Source organism: Gopherus flavomarginatus, chromosome 3 (genome assembly GCF_025201925.1).
Source record: "Gopherus flavomarginatus isolate rGopFla2 chromosome 3, rGopFla2.mat.asm, whole genome shotgun sequence".
Taxonomy (NCBI): domain Eukaryota; kingdom Metazoa; phylum Chordata; order Testudines; family Testudinidae; genus Gopherus; species Gopherus flavomarginatus.
In genome coordinates, this window is record NC_066619.1 from 43349407 (window position 1) to 43367069 (window position 17663).

General features: G+C 43.9%; 1 protein-coding gene across 2 annotated transcripts in view; it reads left to right on the forward strand.

Moving 5' to 3' along the window:
• The first annotated feature begins 653 nt into the window (after positions 1-653).
• MAST4 (microtubule associated serine/threonine kinase family member 4) overlaps positions 654-17663 on the forward strand; it is a 433584-nt gene continuing 416574 nt past the window's right edge. Inside the window, exon 1 of one of the 2 annotated variants that reach the window (XM_050946844.1) lies at positions 654-968. In XM_050946844.1, the coding sequence (XP_050802801.1) occupies positions 672-968 (297 nt within the window). In that variant the 5' untranslated portion in view covers positions 654-671. The remainder of the gene's footprint in view (positions 969-17663) is intronic. The other variant, XM_050946850.1, reaches the window with a different exon arrangement.

Genomic DNA, 17663 nt, shown 5'->3' on the forward strand with positions numbered 1-17663 from the left:
GTACTTGGCCCGTTTATAAATAGTCTAGTTGACAGCGTCCCTTTGGTAAGATCCCAGCCCGTGTTCACAAATGAGCCCCAGATGGTTAGAAAGAACTTGCTGGCTTCAGATACGTTGCATCTTGCGCGGAGGTGCAAAGAGACAGATCTTCTGGCTCTCTCGCCCCTCTTTTCTCCTGTTTAGCTGGTTGTTTCCCCTCTGTCTACCTTCCTCCTTCCCGGCCTGGCTCCCTCCTTTCCCCACTCCTCCCTCTCCCCATTACCTGCCGCTCACGTTGGGCTCTTGGCCCAGGAATCATCCTTGGAGGCCCCACCCACCGCCGTCCTTACCATTGGCTCTGCGGGCTGCCCGTCTCCCCCTTCCCCTGTCCCGGAGGCAGGTTCGCCGGAGCTGCGGAAGGCTCGGCGCGTCTCCGGCTGCCTGGGAGAGGAGCCGCCGCTGGCCCCGAGAGCTCGGAGCCGTGGTCCTACGCGGCCCCCCAGCAGCGGGGACAGGGACTCCCCGGGGCTCGCAGCCAACGCCCCATGTAGCCCCTGCTGCCCCGGACGGCGCGAGGTGCCCCTGGGGCCGCGGGTGGCTGCTTCCCGGCGGAGCATGTAGGCGCCGGCGGCGGGGGGCTGAGCCGGTTCCCCACCGCGGCGGCTCCTGTTTGCTCGCGGCACTTGGCGGCGATGGGGGAGAAAGTTTCGGCCGCTCCGGAGCGGCTGCGGGGCGGCTGCCGGATCGTCTCGTCCTGCTCCAGCTCCTCGGGCTCCTCAACTCTCTCGGAGGAGGGGGACGCCGGCTTGGCCCGGGACTGCCCCGGCGGCTGCTCGGACGCGGGGCGGCAGGCGGCGGCTCCACGCGGGGCGGAGCAGCAGGAAGCCGGGCGGTGGCGGCAGAGCGAGGAGGCGGCGAGCCCAGGTGGGGGGCAGCAGCAGCAGCTTCGGCCGGAGAGCGACGCGTCGCTGGAGGAACAGGAGGAGGAGGTGCGGTTCGTCCCGGGGAAGGGGCCTGGCCAGGTGCAGGGGGTGTGTGTGTGGCGGACAGGGGTGTCGCCCTGAGGTTAAAAGCGCGCTCTCCTGCTGCGGGGATTTCCCGGCAGGATCCCGGGTGCAGCGTAGCATCCCCGGGTCAGTTGGCTGCAGAGATGCTGGAACAATTTGTGTAGCGTGGCTGCTGAGAGCCATTGAACCGAACTGTAAAACCTGTATATGTTGGAAACCACTTGGGGAGGAGCGGGGGTGTTTGCAGCGTGCTTTGATGGATGTGGGGAGTTGAACTTGCTTCTCTGCTCGTGTCTGCCTCTGAAAGGAGAGCTTGGGCTGAGACTAGGAAACCTTTCCCCAGCACATTGTTCGCAGGGGTCCTCCAACCCCGATTCACTTGTTCCACGCAGGATTCTTGTTTGTTCCTTTTGCTAAATGTTTATTTTTTAAAAAAGGGGAAAAACTTCCTGATCCCCAGGACCCTCCTTTCTTTCCTCCCTGGAACAATCCAGTACGATCTCACCATAATGCTGGTATAAAATGAACTCTTCAGTGTCAAATGGAAATCATGGGTTAGTCCTTAAATGACACTAATCTGCCTGGAAGAGCTAATGCCATATTTTAGTGGATTATGGTGTGGGTTTGTGAAGACAGATCTGTTGGATGATATATGTATACACATGGGTTTTTAAAATTAATTTGTAGTCTATTTTCTAATTATTTTAAAGGCAGTTGAACTCTTTTCAGGGTTGGGACTATACCTGTATGCATTGTATAGTGTTTATATGTGCTGGAATGCTCTTGGTTCCATAGAACTTCATAATACCTAGTTTGGAATCGTATGGTTTTATATGCTGTCACTGCGCAATCTGTGCTCTCTCTTAGCCTGATGGCTCACAAACTTCTTTTGTTAAGAATTTATCCACAACATCCTGATGCAGGTTACCTTCTCTCTGACTTCATCCTACACCTTCCTGTGGCTATGGCTAGGGATTGACCAGGAAGGCTAAGGGTGTATCTTCGCTGTTAAGTTAGCTTGAGTTAGCTATGCTCAGGTTCACTCCTGTCAAGATAGCCTAGCCCATAAGAGCTTAAGAATGCTCTGACCCAGTATAAACAATGTGGCTGGTGCCAGATGCCTGAGAGGGAATGAACAGAACAATTATCAAGTGATCCATCTTCTGTTGTCCAATTCTGGCTTCTGGCAGATGGAGATTTAGGGACATGTAAGGTATGTCTGCACTGCAGTTAGACACCCGCAGCTGGCCTGTTCAGCTGGATTGGGATTGCAGGGCTCGGGCTAAGGGGCTGTTTAATTGAGGCATAGAGATTCAGGACTCAGCCTGCAGCCCAAACTCTGGGACTCTCCTACCCCACAGGGTCCTAGAGCCCGGACTCCAGCCAAAGCCCAAACATCTACACTGCAATTCAACAGCCTCTCAACCCGAGTCAGCTGGCACAGGCCAGCTGCGGGTGTCTAACTGCAGTGCAGACATACCTTACATGTCCCTAAATCTCCATGTCTGCACTGCAGTTAGACACCCGCAGCTGGCCTGTGCCAGCTGACTCGGGTTGAGAGGCTGTTGAATTGCAGTGTAGATGTTTGGGCTTTGGCTGGAGTCCGGGCTCTAGGACCCTGTGGGGTAGGAGAGTCCCAGAGTTGGGCTGCAGGCTGAGTCCTGAATCTCTATGCCTCAATTAAACAGCCCCTTAGCCCGAGCCCTGCAATCCCAATCCAGCTGAACAGGCCAGCTGTGGGTGTCTAATTGCAGTGTAAACATACCCCAGAGCATAAGTCGAGTCCCTGGACTCTGACCATCTTGACCAATTGGTGGACCTATCCTCCATGAACATACCTAGTTCTTTTTTGAACCCTGTTATACTTTTGGCCTTCACAGTAGAGCAGGCACAGTGAAATAGCATTTGAGCTGCAGAGTAGCTGGGTCCCCTCTGCATTACTAGCTGAAGTATCAGTAGTACTTGAGCTTCAACCCATAACCCCCAATGAGCTAAGGAGCTCAGATTTAATGTGCTACTTAACTCAAGATAGAGATTTTTGTGTGGTTGGCAGGGCCATCTGGGGGGAGGAGGGGAGGTAAGTGGGGAAATTTGCCCCAGGTCCCGCAGGGGGCTCTCACGAGAGTTTTTCGGGGGCCCTAGAGCGGGGTCCTTCACTTGCTCCAGGGACCCCGGAGCTTCTTCCGCTCTGGGTCTTTGGCGGCAATTCAGCGATGGGGGTCCTTCTGCCCCGGGACCTGCCGCCGAAGTGCCCCGAAGACCCACGGTGGGGGGTCCTTCTGCCCTGGGACCCGCTGCTGAAGGCCCCAGGCCCCCTGAATCCTCTGGGCGGCCCTGGTGGTTGAGAATTGGTTAAGGGCAGCACTCCAGTTAAAACCTTCAGCTAATGCTGTTAGCGCCGTTAACACAATGTTAGCAGGCCCTAAGAGAATTAGGCACAAAACTTCCATTGAAATTCAGTGGAAGATGTGTGCCTAACTGCTGTTCTGGAAACTCCAGTATTCCCTAAATAATTCTAGGGCAGAAGAAAATAAACAAGTGGAGCAATAGCCACAGAGAACATGTTCGAACACTTGTGCCCTCTGTATTAAACCCAGTTTATCTGCAGGCTGTTTTCTTTTTTGCATGTGTAAGATTTTATCTCCCCTGGCTGCTAGCAGCCATGTACCACTGTTCATGCCAGGTCACTTGCTGTTTGGTTCTGCTCTCCTTTTGCATTTGCTAGCCCACTAGTTTTGCTGTAGTCAGCAGAATTGCTCATGGTTGAATTTCAAAGTGAAGAAACACTTAAAGCAGCGTGTTAAGACTTCATTTTCTATGCAGGGACCCACATGTGGAGAAGATAGGGGAGTTCTGAAACCAACTTGCATGCTCACTTGAAGCTTTTAAAATAGCTGGATGTTCATTATAGCTTGCATAGTTGGGGAAGTCCTGCTGATTGGTCTTGTCCCATTAGTTTTATTTTTGTTACTTTTAAATACAGTCAGAGTTTGAAAAGCTTACTGAACTTCTCTCTGGTTAGGAAGAGAAGGATGCCAGTGAGTTGCAGAAATAGTGCCTTGGTAGGAAGGTTAGATTTCTTCTCTCCTGCTCCCTCCTCCTCAGTCTCAGCTTCAGGGAAAGGAAGTGCTTGACAGTGATAGTCTTGTTAAGTGAATATCACTGTTAGGAAAACCTGTGAGCAGCAGGAGAGGTAGGATAGCTGTCAGTAGACCCAAGAAGACAGTGCTGCCTCAGTTCACACTTTTGTAAAGCTATCTTTATAACCATAACGTGAAATTTTAAATTTAGAAATAAAAAGAACTTTTAAATTCTGTAATATCTAGTGTCTTAGATTTCCTGCTGCTTGTGAGTAGAACTGAGTGAATAATTGAATTTTTTTTTTTGGTAGCTTAGCAGTTATGTGCAGAAAAAAAAAATTGTTCAGTTGACCCCAAACTGTAAATTGCAAAAAAGTTGACTTAAAAATACATTTCAGGTTTAAATGAAACATTCATTTAGCTTTTGGGTATTTTTTTAAAAATATAAAGCAAAGGAAATGAAAGGCTAAAATGGTTAGAGGAGGAGGTAGTGCTGCCCTCCTATAACTTTTAGCTCTGTGGTTAGGAGGCTCTCTTGGGATGAATTCCCCATCTGCCCAATGTTGAGCAAGGGTTTGAACTTGATTTTCACATTTCTCAGGTGAGTGCCCTAACTACTGGGCTACAGAATGTTCTCTCAATCTCTACTCTTGAAACCGTTTCATGGCATATGAATAATTAAGTAACAATTGGAGCGGGGACTTGAATTTGAGTTTCTCCCTTCTCAGGTGAGTGTCCAAACCGCCAGGCTGTCCGGTAACCTAGGGTGTGTGTGTGTGTGTGTGTCAGTCAGTCAGTCCTGCTGAAGCTGTTCCACATTGTTTAAAACACTTGAATAGTCATTGGACCAGAGAGAGGGAGAATGATTCCATAGCCTGGAGCTTCTGTGTGGTTGAAGGGAAAAGAATGAATGCTAGAGAGGCAGGGCTTGCCCCATTTTCTTTTTCACTATGCCTCTCATCTCCTGTGCACTGGTTTTTCTCTCTGCCAGAAAGTGGCTGGGAGCAGGGGATCATAGTTTGTTTTGTTAAACTTATTGAAACAAATGGTACCAAACATCAACAATGAGTAGTCATTTTGTTTCTGAATACTTGTCTATCTTTCAACAAGAAAGAAGCTGTGTAGTTTATAGGCGAATAAATTTTCAGACTTTGACTGAACTGCTGGAGATTGAGCTTACATACAATGTGAGATAATCATTGAATTTGAAGCTAATATACTATTGATTCTACTAGGAGTTCCTGAATCACCTAGATAACTGGGAACACTCCTGCTTGTCAGAATGCTACTGCAGCCTTTCAGCAGGAGTGCACTACTTCGCAGTGAGAATAACTGTTTATTATAATTCTTTCTTTGGCTAAAATGGTTAAAAAAGCTTCTGAAAAACCCACCTTCTCCCAAATATACAAACCCAGCCCTTGTTACTGTGCTCGATTGAACTTTTACATGAGAAAATTTGGTAAATTACCTTTGTAAAGTAAAAAATGTGTTCTTTGTAACTAAGACTTGGTATTCAGATATCAGTCTGATTTGAGTTCTATTTTCAAGGTTATTAAAACCCAAAATGACTGGGTTTCTGCTGAAAACATAAACTGACTTCTTAGAGTTGCTTATACTCAATAAAACATATTCTTTAGAAACAGCTTTTCCGCCCAATTGTCGTGATTCCTATATCTTAAGTCCCTTGTTCTGTATAATTAAGGACACAGGAGAAAAACTACTGTACTAAGAAACAGCTCTATCATCTGATGCTTACTGGTCACCTGAAGATCCACTCCTCTGCTCGTGATATTGTAACCCACATGCTCTTTACTGTAGCATTTGACCAGGTCATATCTACACTAAAAAGTTAGGTGGACGTAGCTATGTTGCTCAGGGGGTTTGAAAAATCCACACCTCAGAACAATGTAATGAAGCTGACCTAACCCCTGGTGTTGACAGTACTAAGTTGGTGGAAAAATTCTTCTGGTGACCTAGCTACCACTTCTCAGGGAGGTGGATTAACTACAGTGATGGGAGAATCCCTCTTTTTCCAGGAGGGGAAGAGAAGCTGTGGGGAGGAGACCTGGATCTTGGTTGGATACTCTTTTTGCACAGGTGCAGAGGGCAGGGCAGGGCAACTCAGCTAGAAAGACCCAGAACAGGGTATGGTAGTTATGTTCATTAGTTGTTCTGTGGCTGTACATTATGAGCAACCCTCTTGCCAGGTCATACCTTAGTTATCCTCTGAGAGCTGAGCCAGGGGATTGGGGAAAGGTTATAAATAGAAGAGTTAAAAATAGGCCTGTATAGATTGACACAGGACCAAGCATTGTGTTTGCTTTGAGGGCTGGGTCCCAGTCCCTGTACCACTTTGGATACAGGTGAGTTCTATTTCAGTTTTATTTACTAGGGAAACCCTCCATTAGCATGATATTTGGTCCACCACAGTGCATTTTATGGAACTGCCTGTGGAATTTGTTTTGTTATTAGCACTCTGCTCTAAACTGGGATTCTGTTTTAGAGAGAATGGGGTAGCACTTTGTAAATTCTTGCCTGACTTAGCCAGGCTTATGAGGAGATATGGTACCCTGCAACTGAGAGGATCAGTCAGCTATTAATTCCAGGACTGGGTGGCTGCTAGTTGTGGAGCTCCCCAGGCTGTTCATTTGTGGACAGGGTGCTGAAGTGTTTGAAAGGACCAAGAGGCTGTCATTTCTCAGCTCCAAAGAGTCCAGGTGACGCACACTATGTAATATAGTTACCTCTAAAAACTCAGAAATCATCTCTGAGAAAGGATCAGAGGGCAATGTGTTTTGATGTGTGTGCTAATTTATAAAAATACTGTGCTGAAGCCTTTTATTTGAAAATATTTGTACGTAAAAGAGAAACAAAAGGGGGAAGTCTTTATAAGCTACACCAATTGATTCTTCTATCCAATAGATTTTGTTTAAAAGTTATTAGTATTCCAAATGCTGTTTACAACATTTTATACTATTTACAATGTGTTTTGTATGCATTACATCCTTTGTTACACTAAGAACTGTATGGTGCTTTCTCTTTGACTGGGAACTATGAACATCCATTTATCCGGGTTTTACATTCAGCAACTCTGAGGTTGAACTTTGTGTAACCTTTTTAGAAAGCACTGCAAGACAGCTCTGGCCCCTGCTTCAGCAAAGGGTTAAGCTGAGGTGCTGGAAGAAGGGAGTGGTGGGGGGGAGTTGAAATAGATTTATACAGAATATTGTCTGAGCATCCTCTGTGTCTGTTCCAGTATAAAAATCAGTTGCTTTGAAAATTGTTGTGACATCATGTGAGAAATGTGAACAAGAGTAGATGGATTTCTGGAAAACCAAGATTCTGTCATGAAGCCATTGATATTGTGGAGCAACACTCCCCTCCCTCCTTCCCCGGAAAATAGTTGTTTGTAAACTGTTTTGTGTTTTTGTAGATTTGTCATCTGAAATGCATAACACTCTAGTAGGTACATACCTATGTCATTCCAGATTGCCATCTCTTAATGCAGCATTGTTGTCATTAAATATGAATAATGTACATGTTTTGCTGTGCTGGAGTGTAACATAAGTCTTTTTTAACAATATGAATTATCTACTCTGAAGTATTTTCAATGGAGATGTTACATGATTGACACCAGGGCATATCACTCTTCCCTACCCAAGTGGAGTGGTGGTATTTTGCCTTTCCTTTATTTCTTCCCCAACTTCCTTAAAAATAAAAACTCCATCTATTATGGACAAATTTGGTGTCTGGAAGAGACGCCAATTATACAAGTCCTTGAATTATTTTAGTAATGTGTTTTTAGTCTTTGGCACTGATGGAGCATGCACCATTTCAGTGCATCCTGAACATGTCTTCTGCTCAAAGATGAACTGCATAATTATTGGAAAGTGAGTTAAGAGTCATAGAGATGCCACAATGAAATACTGTGCTCGCTGCCAGGTAGAGCTGGAATTTAACAAGATAGTTTTGTGTCAGAAAATGCCGATTCATCGACCTGAACACTTTTTTTTTCTGGAAAGGGGCATTTTCAATGAAGCTTTCATTGGGAAGATGCATCTGGTCCAGGATATAATTGTTATTCAAAACCAGGGAGATCCACCCTATAATAGTCATAGCCCAGTGGATATGGCATTCATCCAAGATACAGATGACACAGGCAAGCCAAGTTCAAGTGCCTACTCAGCCTTGTTCAGAACACTTGTGAATCTGGATCTTACCCTAACCATCAGGCTATTGGCTACTCCAGCGTGTGAATCTCTTCTGTTTGGAGCTGTTTGAGGGCTTGTCTACATCAGAAAGTTGCAGCGCTGGTGAGGGAGTTACAGCGCTGCAACTTAGGAGGTGTACACATCTGCAGGGCACCACCAGCGCTGCAACTCCCTGTTTGCAGCGCTGGCCGTACTCCCATTTTGTCTCGGGTGTAGAGGATCCAGCGCTGGTGATCCAGCGCTGGTAATCAAATATAGACACTTACCAGCGCTTTTCTTGACCTCCGTGGAATAAGCAGGTATCCCAGCATACCTGAGGAAGCCTCTGGTAATCAAGCTGGTCTCCTTCCCCGGTTTGCTCTCGCGTTCCCCGAACCCCGAGCAAGCAGGTCTCCTTCCCTGAGGTTTGCTGGGTGGTTCCGGGAACGCGAGAGCAAACCGGGAAAGGAGACCAGCTTCGCCGCGGTTTGCTCTCGCGTTTCCCGGAACCACCCTGCAAACCGCAGGGAAGGAGACCTGCTTGTTCGGGGAACGCGAGAGCAAACCGCGGCGAAGCTGGTCTCCTTTCCCGGGTTTGCTCTCGCGTTCCCCGAACCACCCAGCAAACCGCAGGGAAGGAGACCTGCTTGTTCGGGGGTTCGGGGAACGAGAGAGCAAACCGGGAAAGGAGACCAGCTTCGCCGCGGTTTGCTCTCGCGTTCCCCGAACCTCCCTTGAAGCCGCCCAACAGCGCTGCAGTGTGGCCACATCTAACACCACTTGCAGCGCTGGTTGCTGTAAGTGTGGCCACTCTGCAGCGCTGGCCCTATACAGCTGTACTAATACAGCTGTAACAACCAGCGCTGCAAAATTTTAGATGTAGACATGGCCTCAGTCTGTATAAATATTCATAGAATCAGGGAGATCAGGGATGTGAAGGCTGAGGGGGGATATGCTTGCTCTTTATAAATATATCAGAGGGATTAATATAAGGGAGGGAGAGGAATTATTTAAGCTTAGTACCAATGTAGACACAAGAACGAATGGATATAAACTGGACACTAGGAAGTTTAGACTTGAAATTAGACGAAGGTTTCTAACCATTAGAGGAGTGATGTTCTGGAACAGCCTTCCAAGGGTGTAGTGGGGGCAAAAGACATATCTGGCTTTAAGACTAAGCTTGATAACTTTATGGAAGGGATGGTATGATGGGATAGCTTAATTTTGGCAATTGATCTTTGATATCAGCAGATAAGTATGCCCAGTGTTCTGTGATGGGATGTTGGATGGGGTGGGATCTGAGTTACTGTAGAGAATTCTTTCCTGAGTGCTGGCTGGTGAGTCTTGCCTACATGCTCAGGGTTTAGCTGATCGCCATATTTGGGGTCGGGAAGGAATTTTCCTCCAGGGCAGACTGGCAGAGGCCTTGGAGGTTTTTCGCCTTCCTCTGCAGCATGGGGCACGGGTCACTTGCTGGTGGATTCTCTGCAGCTTGAGGTCTTCAAACCACAATTTGAAGACTTCAGTAACTCGGACATAGGTTAGGGGCTTGTTATAGAAGTGGATGGGTAGGGTTCTGTGGCCTGCTTTGTGCAGGAGGTCAGACTAGATGATCACATTTTTTCCCTTCTGACCCTTAAAGTCTATGTCTCCTTCATCTCGTGTGAGTGCCATAAGCACTGGGTGGTTGGCTCTGTGGGGTGGGGTGTCTTTCTCTATTCTTACACCAATTTTGAAATATCTTGGTTTTGTCCTAAAGTGAAATGGGAAACTTTAAAATTGTGAAAAGTCTCACAGCAGGCTGGGAAATGGTTTTCCCATCCTCTGGTACTAGGTCTTTGAATATTGTTAGTGGGGTTATTTTAAAAATTAATGTTTTGCTTTGTTATTACCTTCTCAAGTATATAGCATTGTCTCAACAGTCATGTAAACAACTCTTTTTTCCATTTTGTCCTTAACATTAGAACTATATAGTTCTTCCCTTTCTTTGCTGGAGGGTCTCGTCAAGAACTTTGGAGGACTCTTGGTGATGCCACACAAAGATGTAACCTGAGCTTCTGTCCCCTCAGTGGCGTGAGTGCTGAAGAGACTGATTCTTACACTTAAGGCTTTGTCTACACTGGCAAATGAAAGACACAACTTTTGTCATTCAGAGGTGTTAACCCCCTCTTCTCCTCCTCTTCTTCCCCTCCCCCAAGACTAAAGTTTTGCTGACAAGCGCTGGTGTGAACAGGGCTTTGCTCCTGCCGACAAAGCTAACACCACTTGTTGGGGGTAGAAGTTTTTTGTCAACCAGAGAACTTGCTCTTGCCGACAAACAGCGGCTACACTGTGCATCTTTTAGTAGCATGGCTGTGGCGGCACAGCGGTGTTGCTAAAAGCTGCATAGTATAAACATAGCCTCAGCTGCAGCTCAGTTTACACTTCCATGTGCCAGAACTGTTTAGCTCTTTTCCTTGTTTGCTGAAGGACCTTAAGAGGACCTGATATTTCTAATCTTAAAAACAAGATTTTGAGATAATCTGTCTACGTCATAAAGAAGCAATTAAAGGGCCATGAATTTGTTTTTTTATTTGGCGAGCAAGAGGAAATTGTGCTGAGATTACCATTTATGTCCATAGAACTAGTTTGAGCTTTTTTTTCCCAGCAGTAATGCAAGTAATCCAACTAAACAGTATTTTTAATACTGGGTCTGATCTTGAGACAAGAGCCTGTAACATCTGAGTGATAACTGGGAATTCTTCAGTAATCAGTATTATTAATACATAATCTATAGATCGGGCTTCAGCATCCAGCAGTCTTACTAACTATATGAACCTCCACCATAGAATGAGCCATGGAAAAATAGTTTTTCTGGATAACTACAGTTCAGTGTTGCAGGACTCTTGGACAAACCCACAACCCTCGATTGTTCAAACAAACTAAAATTAAAAAAAACCCAACCTCAAACTTTATGAAAAATGTGAACATCTAAATTTAATCTGCTACCAGGGTACATACATTAGTCCCTGAGTTGGCTGCATGATTGTGTGAAGCTTTTCATTTGCACCCACAACTTTGTTTTTCCACGTGTGACAGAATCCCGTCTTACAGCTGGGCTGCTGGTGACCAGGCTGAGAGAGAGGGGTATATGTACTGTCTGCACTCAATGTGAGACCAGATCTCAATTTGGACTTCAGGGTAGCAGTTTCATAGTTTGCCTTCCTGAAACAATACTAACGTGCATCTGGACACTGTCTTTATTCTGAGGATTGCAAAACACTTTACAAACCCCAGTCAATTCCTCACGCCATGCATGAGAGGAAGGAATTTATCCTGTATTTACTGATGCAGGAAACAGAAACACGACAGTTCAGGGACTTGTCCAAAGAAACACAGTGGATTAGAACAAGGAACATAAACGAGGATCTAAATCGGGGTAGGCAACCTATGGCACGGGTGCCAAAGGCAGCATGTGAGCTGATTTTCAGTGGCGCTCACACTGCCTGGGTCCTGGCCACTGGTCCAGGGGCCTCTACATTTTAATTTAATTTTAAATGAAGCTTCTTAAACATTTAAAAAAACCTTATTTACTTTACATACAACAATAGTTTAGTTATATATTATAGACTTATAGAAAGAGACCTTCTAAAAACATCAAAATGTATTACTGGCACGCAAAACCTTAAATTAGAGTGAATAAATGAAGATTTGGCACACCACTTCTGAAAGGTTGCCGATCCCTGAGCTAAATACTAGGCAACTGTCTTTAGGGGTCAGCGCTCTGTAGAATAGAGATGCTCTGATACTATGGTGATGGGCACTGTATAAATTCTAGAATAAAAGACCCAACAGTGAGGGGGGGAGGCTCTAGTTCAATTGCAGCAGAACTTGGGCAGGCCCTGCCTTCTCTAGTCTGCAAAAGCATAACTGGCATGGAGCAGAAGGGGAAATTGGCTTTCTGAGAGTGGGAGCTTCACCTCTGCTCCTGCTCAGCCTTTAGCTTTTTTGCAGGCAGAGGCTAGCTTGGAAGACCACTTGCCCACGCTGCTGTGAAAGCAAAAATCTCTCTAGTGGCTCTCTGTGAGGAAGGTGGGGAGAGATGTGTACCAAATGTTTTGTTCTGTTTTGGTTCAGCACATAGCACAATGGGAATCCGGTCCATGACCGGGCCTCCCAGGTGCGATGCTAACACAAATAATAAATATCCTCAAGTGCAGTATTTGCAACTGCTGCTGGGATACTCTGCCTGGTTCTGGTGTGCACAATTGAAGAAGAATGTTGATAAACTGGAGTGGGTTCAGAGAAGAGCCACGAGAATAATTAAAGGAGTAGAAAACATGCCTTATAGTAATAGACTCAGAGGAGCTCAATCTATTTAGTTTAACAACGAGAGGGTTAAGGAGGTGACTTTGTTGGGGGGCAGGGAGAAGAGACTTTATTTGATGTTTTGGGTCATTTGTAATAAGACAGGACAGTAATATTGTTTTAACATATATAGGTACATATCTTAATACAGAATGGATAATATAAGCAACGTATTGTATTTTACCATATATTGTCTATTGACCATATTGTTATATCGTTAACATTTTATTTTATTCAAAATTATTTAAACACATCCTTAGCCTGGGGGTATATGTGTGTGTGCTTATGTAACCATTCATATTAACTTTTTGGAGGGGGAGAGGGAGGAAAGTGAATGTTTTCTGGGGAGTGAAATGGCGAGGGGAGGAGTCTTAGGAGAACAGAATAAAAGGAAAGCTAAGAGGGCTGAAGGGGATGTAATTGAATTATTATCCTCTGTGTATATCCCTCCTGACTATCCTATAAGTGTAGGATTACTGTGTTTATATATCGAAGTATCTCAATGGTTTCAGTATTTCTACTGAACTGGTTTCCCATGCAAAGTATACTATTTCACGGTTTTTAAAAAAATTTGTCTGGAACTGTTTTCACAAAAGTTGTTAGACCTTCCATTATAAGATATTCTATTAATAGTTTATTCCAGTGAGCTACAGTAGGAATAGTTTCCTGGGCCCACAAATTAAAGATTGCCCCCCCCCCTTTTTTTTTTTTTTTTTTTTTTTTTTTTTTTTTTTTTGCTATGAAGAGCAAGAATAGGAGTAGTTTTCTTGTTCTTGGTTTGAGTCTTTTTGGCAGACCAACTACTAATACACTTGTTTAGAACTTTAACAGAACTTAATCTCTCTAGTATTATTTTTTATTTCTTTCAGGATTATTTTCCAGACCTTTCTACTACCCAGCAGTTCCATATCCTATATATGAAAGGAAGCCAGGCTGTCTTGCATTTCATAAGATATCTGGGGCAATATTATGTATTTTATTATGACAGGGTCAGGCCAGATGGCTACAGGAGAGTGTTCAAAGGCAGATATATTAGTCTCAGATTAAGTAGATCCCTTTTCCTTGGGTAAGGTAACAAGCAATTCCAGAACAAGCAGGAAGTTGCTGAAACCAACTAAGGCAGGCAGGCTAATTAGGACACCTGGAGCCAATTAAGAAGAAACTGCTAGAATCAGTTAGGACAGGCTGGCTAATCAGGGCACCTGAGTTAAAAAGGACCTCACTTTAGTTTGTAGCATGCATGTGAGGAGCTGGGAGCAAGAGGCACTAGGAGCTGAAAGTGAGAAGGCAAATTGCTGGAGGACTGAGGAGTACAAGCATTATCAGACACCAGGAGAAAGGTCCTGTGGTGAGGATAAAGAAGGTGTTGGGAAGAGGCCATGAGGAATAACCTAGGGAGTTGTAGCTGTCACGCAGCTGTACCAGGAGGCACTCTAGACAGCTACAGTCCATAGGGCCCTAGTCTGGAACCTGGAGTAAAGGGCGGGCCTGGGTTCCCCCCAAACCCCCCAACTCCTGATCAGACAGAGGAGGAATTGACCTGGACTGTGGCTTCTACCAGAGGGGAAGGTCTCTGGGCTGTTTCCTGACCCACATGGTGAATCTCTGAGTTGAGCAAATCCACCTATAAGCGCAGGACCCACCAAGGTAGAGGAGGAACTTTGTCACAGTAGAGATAGAGAAACATGCATTCTATAAATTAAAAAGTACTGGAAGTGTACTACTTGGTCAGTATTTCAGCCAATATTTATTGTCTATATTATCTTATTCCATTCTTTTGCTGTTACTTCATATTGACAGTCTACGCTCAATAGCTTCTTGTGGCTTGTCCTCTAAAAACATAGTCATCAGATTAATATGTTCTAGACATAATCTTGTTTGCTGAAGCTTCAAGCCTTCTTACAAAGTTTACTAATACATATAACTTTATTGGTTCCTTTTTTATCTGAAAGTGTTTGTTGAAAAAGTAAGCAATCTGTATAAATTCATATTGTATATTTTTTAAAATATATCAGCTATATCTGTTTTAGGGGTTGTCCATCTGTAAATAAATCTTTCCACTTTTTCTAGTGATAGTTGCCTCAGCACCTAAAAACTTCTTTATTCAGTCCAGTTTTAAAAGCAGTGCCACTCTTTATTTTTTATATTCTGAGATCTCTTCTTTTTGTTTGGTGAGATATGGGTTTAAGGGGTAACTTGATCACTATTTGTAAGTACCTACATGGGGAACAAATATCTCATAATGGGTTCTTCAGTCTAGTAGACAAACATATAACAAGATCCAGTGGCTGGAAGTAGAAGCTAGACAAGTTCAGGCTAGAAATAAAGCATAAATTTTTAACAGGTTAATTAATTATTGAAACAGTTTACCAAGAGTTGTGGTGGATTCTCCATCATGGGCAATTTTTAAATTAAGATTCATATTTTGTTTAAAAGATATATGCTCTAGGTAAAACAAGAAGTAATTCGGAGAAGGTCTGTGGTATGTATTATGCAGGAAGTCGGCCTATATGATTACAGTTGTCTTTTCTGGTTTTAGAATCTATTCAAAGATCATGAGTCAAGCCTCAAAATGAATTTAAAAATAAAATTGGGTTCTTTTTGTTAGTTGTCTGGATTTTGAACATTTAAGGGTCATGTTTTCCAACTCTTCTTTGCCACCATGAAGGCTAAACCTTTTATTTTTAATTTTTTTTGATAAATGGAGATTTTCATTACCCCAGAAACTGGGGCTTTAGCAAATATACTAAATGTTCTGTGACTTGTGATACAGTCAGAAAAGCTGACAGCTGGGTGCATTGGGGAATGATGGGGAGACAATGAGAAGATGGAGAGGAGTGGACTGGGGAGACTAATCCCCCAGAATTACAGGACTGCAAGGAGGGAAAGTGGGTGAAAAAAATCTCCATCTAAAATGAGGCCATTTACTTTTTAAGCTTTTTAGTTTGTTTGAGCTACTGATCCCAACTATCAGAGTTTAAATATCTAGCTGAAAGAAATTCTCCCATAAAATTCTTACATAAAACCTGCCCTCTGCACTTTGAAATAATCTAATGATAGCCTACTCGAACAGAGACCCAAATAAAACTAAGGCTCCCGTCTATCCTATAAACCCTTGACCGGGTTACCCTTTGTGTGCTATTTCCATAAAGCCTACCCATGTCTTCAGGAGACCTAAGCCTGATTTTGTGACCTGGTAACAAAACTGTTACGGTCCATCCATATTTTAAATGGTAAGCATGTCTTAACCAGGAAATCCTTAACACTGTTATTTGCAGTGCAGATATGGATGAAGGTCTTGAATATAGAAAGGATTAAATCTTGAAAGGCGCTACGCAGAAGTTGGCATACACAGTGTGCCTGGTTAATTCATGTTTTAATTTAGAAGTAACTTTGCAGAGAGGAAGAAACACAAAAGTGTTTGCAGAAATGATTAAATATCAATGGAAGTAGCTGAACGTGGGGTTAACTCATACAATCCGCAGCATGGATGATGCATTCTCCGTTGTCCCACAGAAACATTACTGTGCATGTTCATTCAGCAGATTTAGGGAGAACTCCATGCATGGGTCTCAGTAAAAACACACTTTGACTTAATTCTTATTTCTTGAGGACAGCATTTATTTAATATATACTGATTTGCAAATTCTTGCTTCATGGAGCCTTTCCTTGATGCTTTACTAGAACTGTGTAATAGCTGCACCTGTTCTGTGAGTGATATTACTGTGTCTAATAGCACTCGTACCTTGGGAGATAGTGTGCTGTGGGTGGGTGTACAGATCAGCCAGTGTATTTAAAAAAAAAAAAACCCAAAACACTTCAGATTGCTAGTTATCTTCCTGTCTTTAGGCAACTTTTTTTTTAGAATGTAAACTATGCTAAAATTATGGTTGAGAAGATATTTCCAGAATAAGCCTCTATTTTTCATACTTTACCTTACCAAAAATGTGTATGTCAGACCTTTTTCATACCAGACATGAGGTTATGGGTCTATTACAGGAGTAGGTGGATGAGGCTCTGTGGCCTGCAATGTGCAGGAAGGTCAGACGAAATGGTCATGATGGTCCCTTCTGGCCTTAAAGTTTTGTGTATAAAAAATTTTGGAGGAAATGTATAATTATATTTTGTTCAGAGATACTGGAATACCAAAGGAAGTTATCTTTTGGCAGATAACTCATAGCTCGAGGCTTATTGAAAAAGTCACACTAGTGTGTGGTGGTGGTTTCCACCCAACTGGTGTGTCTTAATCTCTTACAGTTTTTGGTTCTCCCTTACTTAGTACAGACCTTCTGCTTATGACACACTAGAGAAAACTTAGAGTATATTCTCAGCTGATCTAAATTGTCATAGTTCCATCAACTTCATTGGAGCTGTGGTGGATATAGAGCTCTTCTGTAGTAATTTATGAATACCTTGCTATTGGGATGTTCATTGTATGAATATATTGGTTTTGTTTAATAGTGGGCTGTATGGAAAACAAGTGAGCAGGAAGAACAGCTCAAGGTAAACCACCTCACAACAAATGCTTTAGGGTTGTTATGGGACCCTGGCAGAGCCTTAACTCTGAGGAGTCTGTTATTACTTGTAGAGTTCACTGAACTGGTTTATGATGAGCAGAGCCCAAAACCCAGGAGGTGACAACGCAAGGAACATTCTCTGGCTAAAAAGAGATTCTTTATTTCCAGAGGGGAAGTAGTTGTTGAGTTCTTTGGGGAAGCAGACTAAGACAGGCACCTGCTGGAGTGTCTGAAGAAACTAGGACACCTTCGCAGGTTGGTGAACTTTAGGTAAGACACAGACACACATGCACATACGGTTTGTTTTAAAATCCTTTTACTCTAAATGTGTTCTGACTATTAAGCATTAAACAATATTTTGATTTTTAAGAAGGCCATCTGATCGTTATATTCACCACTAATCACAAATTCCTGAAGGAAAGGACCACAGGCACCAAACTCAGTTGGACCTGCTAGGTAAGCATAGTTTGATACACAGATTACTGTAGCCCAGAGTCTGGTCTCAGAGTGGGAGAACTGTAGAACTCTATTCCAGAAGAGGTA